The sequence below is a fragment of the Nothoprocta perdicaria genome, unplaced genomic scaffold (assembly GCF_003342845.1).
Source record: "Nothoprocta perdicaria isolate Ctin4 unplaced genomic scaffold, notPer1 scaffold_1225, whole genome shotgun sequence".
Taxonomy (NCBI): domain Eukaryota; kingdom Metazoa; phylum Chordata; class Aves; order Tinamiformes; family Tinamidae; genus Nothoprocta; species Nothoprocta perdicaria.
This window is the reverse complement of record NW_020454345.1, coordinates 2,613-4,915: the sequence shown is the minus strand read 5'-3', so window position 1 is coordinate 4,915 and position 2,303 is coordinate 2,613. Positions and strand designations below refer to the sequence as shown.

At 64.8% G+C, this 2,303-nt stretch overlaps 1 protein-coding gene across 1 annotated transcript in view; it reads right to left on the bottom strand.

Annotated features, from left to right (window-relative positions):
• Nucleotides 1-93: 93 nt before the first annotated feature.
• LOC112960348 (neuronal-glial cell adhesion molecule-like) overlaps nucleotides 94-2,303 on the bottom strand; it is a gene marked incomplete at its 3' end in the record, with an annotated part of 4,415 nt that continues 2,205 nt past the window's right edge. The window contains exons 2-4 of the mRNA XM_026054569.1: nucleotides 1,548-1,712; nucleotides 521-652; nucleotides 94-166 (exon numbers count right to left, since the gene is read on the bottom strand). Of these exons, the coding sequence (XP_025910354.1) occupies nucleotides 94-166; nucleotides 521-652; nucleotides 1,548-1,712 (370 nt within the window). The remainder of the gene's footprint in view (nucleotides 167-520; nucleotides 653-1,547; nucleotides 1,713-2,303) is intronic.

Below are 2,303 nucleotides of genomic sequence, written 5' to 3'. Positions count from 1 at the left end.
GCCCCTCCCCTTTCACCAGAGCCCCGCCCCTCAGACCCCGCCCCTCAGGCCCCGCCCCTCGCGGGCCCCGCCCCTCGCGGGCCCCGCCCCCACCTGTACTCCCCGAAGGTCTCGTCCTTCATGGGCCGGGCCTCCGAGTCCACCTGCGTGTCCTCCTTGTCCTTCACTGCGGGGGGCAGCGACCGGGCGGCTCGGGACCCCCCCCAGCCTTGGGGAGCCCCCAGCCCCTCCCCCCAGCCTCGGGGAGCCCCTGCTCCCCAAACCTGGCACAAAGTCGGGGGGACCTCCCCCCAGGAGCCCCCTGGGACTCGGGACTCCCCCACAGAACCCCCATGCTGTCCCCTCCCCCCCCAGCACCCCTCAAGTGTCAGGACCCCCAAGATCCTCCCCCCAGCCTTGGAGACCCCCCCCAAAACCTACCCCCCCATCAGCTTTTGCCCCCCCCACCGGGTAACATTTGGGGGGGGTCTCCCGGGTGTTCATGGTGCCGGGGGGGGGGCAGGTTTTTTGGGGTACCCACCCGAGTACTTGCCGCCCTTGCTGCGCTTGATGAAGCAGAGGATGAGGAGCAGCAGCAGCAGCAGCACCAGGGCGCTCACGAAGCCGATGAACCAGCCCTCGGTGGCGAAGCCGCCCGCGGGGGTGGGCAGCCCTGGGGGGGCGGGGAGCAGCGGTGGGTGCCCCCCCCAACAGGCAGCCCCTCCTCTGCCTCCCCCCCGGGCGATGGAGGGTGGTTTTGAGGGCGGAATGGGGGTTTTAAGGGCCCCTATGGGGACAGGCGGCAGCTTCAAGGATCCCCAGGGCCACAGAGGGCGGTTTCAAGAGTGTCCATGGGGCACAAAGGGAGTTTTGAGGCTCCCCAGGGTGATAGAGGGTGGTTTCAAGGACACCCACAGAGCACAAAGGTGGTTTCGAGGCTCCCCAGCACCACAGAGGGCGATTTCAAGGACGTTCCCAGAGCACAAAGAGGGTTTTGAGGCTCCCTATGCTGACAAAGGGCAGTTTCAAGGACACCCAGAGAGCACAAAAGGGGTTTCAAGGCTTTCCATGCTGACAAACGGAAGCTTCAAGGACACTCTCAGAGCACAAAGGGGGTTTTTAGGCTCCCCAGGGCAATTTCGAGGCTCCCTGGGGCAGTTTTGAGGCTCCCTGGGGCAGCTTCGAGGCTCCCCGGGGCAGTTCCGAGGCTCCCTGGGGCAGTTCCGAGGCTCCCTGGGGCAGTTTTGTGGCTCCCTGGGGCAGTTTCAAGACTCCCTGGGTCAGTTTTGAGGCTCCCCAGGGCAGTTTTGAGGCTCCCGGGAGCAGTTTCGAGGCTCCCCGGGGCAGTTTCAAGGCTCCCCGGGGCAGTTCCAAGGCTCCCCGGGGCAGTTTTGAGGCTCCCAGGGGCAGTTTCAAGGCTTTCTGGGCTGGTTTCAAGGCTCCCCAGGGCAATTTCAAGGCCCCCTGGGGTGGTTTCAAGGCTCCCCGGGGTGGTTTTGAGGCCTCCCTGGGCCCGCGGTGGCCTGGGCGGCTCCGGGGGGTTTTGGGGGGCTCCGGGGGGGACTCACGGGTGCCGTTGGTCTGCACCTCGCTCTCCCAGAAGGCCACGCTCTCGCCCGAGTGGTTGGCGCCCACGAACTGCACGCGGTAGGAGGTGCCCGGGCGCAGGTCGCCCAGGCGGTACCGGCCCCGCGTCGAGTTCACGCGGCCCGACGTGCGCCAGGGCTCAGCCGCTGCGGGGGCGCCCGGCACGGCGGGGGGGGGGTCACTGCGGGCCCCTTCTCGGGGCTGGGGCGCCTCGAAACTGCCCCCAGGGCCAAGAGGCGGCCCAAGGACCAGGGAGGGACCCCAAACCCCCCATATAGGGACCCTCAAGTCCCATACAGACACCCCAAAATCCTGTATAGGGACCCCAAACCCCATAGAGGGACCCCAAACTCCCCATATAAGGACCCCAAGGCCCATATAGGGACCCCAAACCCCATATAAAACCCCCAAACTACCCATATAAGGACTCCCAAGCAACGTATAGGGACACCAAACCCCATATAGGAACTCCCAAGCCTCATATAGGGACCCTAAGCCCCATAGAGCAACCCCAAATCCCACATAGGGAACCCCAAACAGCAAAATCCCATATAGGGAATTCCAAGCCCTATAAAGACACCCCGAAAGCCATATGGGGACCCCCAAACCCCATATAGGGTCTTCTGAGTCCCAAATAAAGACCCCAAGCCCCATTTAGGGATCCCCAAGCCCCATTTAGGGATCCGCAAGCCCCATATAGGGATCCCCAAGCCCCATTTCCCCCTCAATCCCCACAC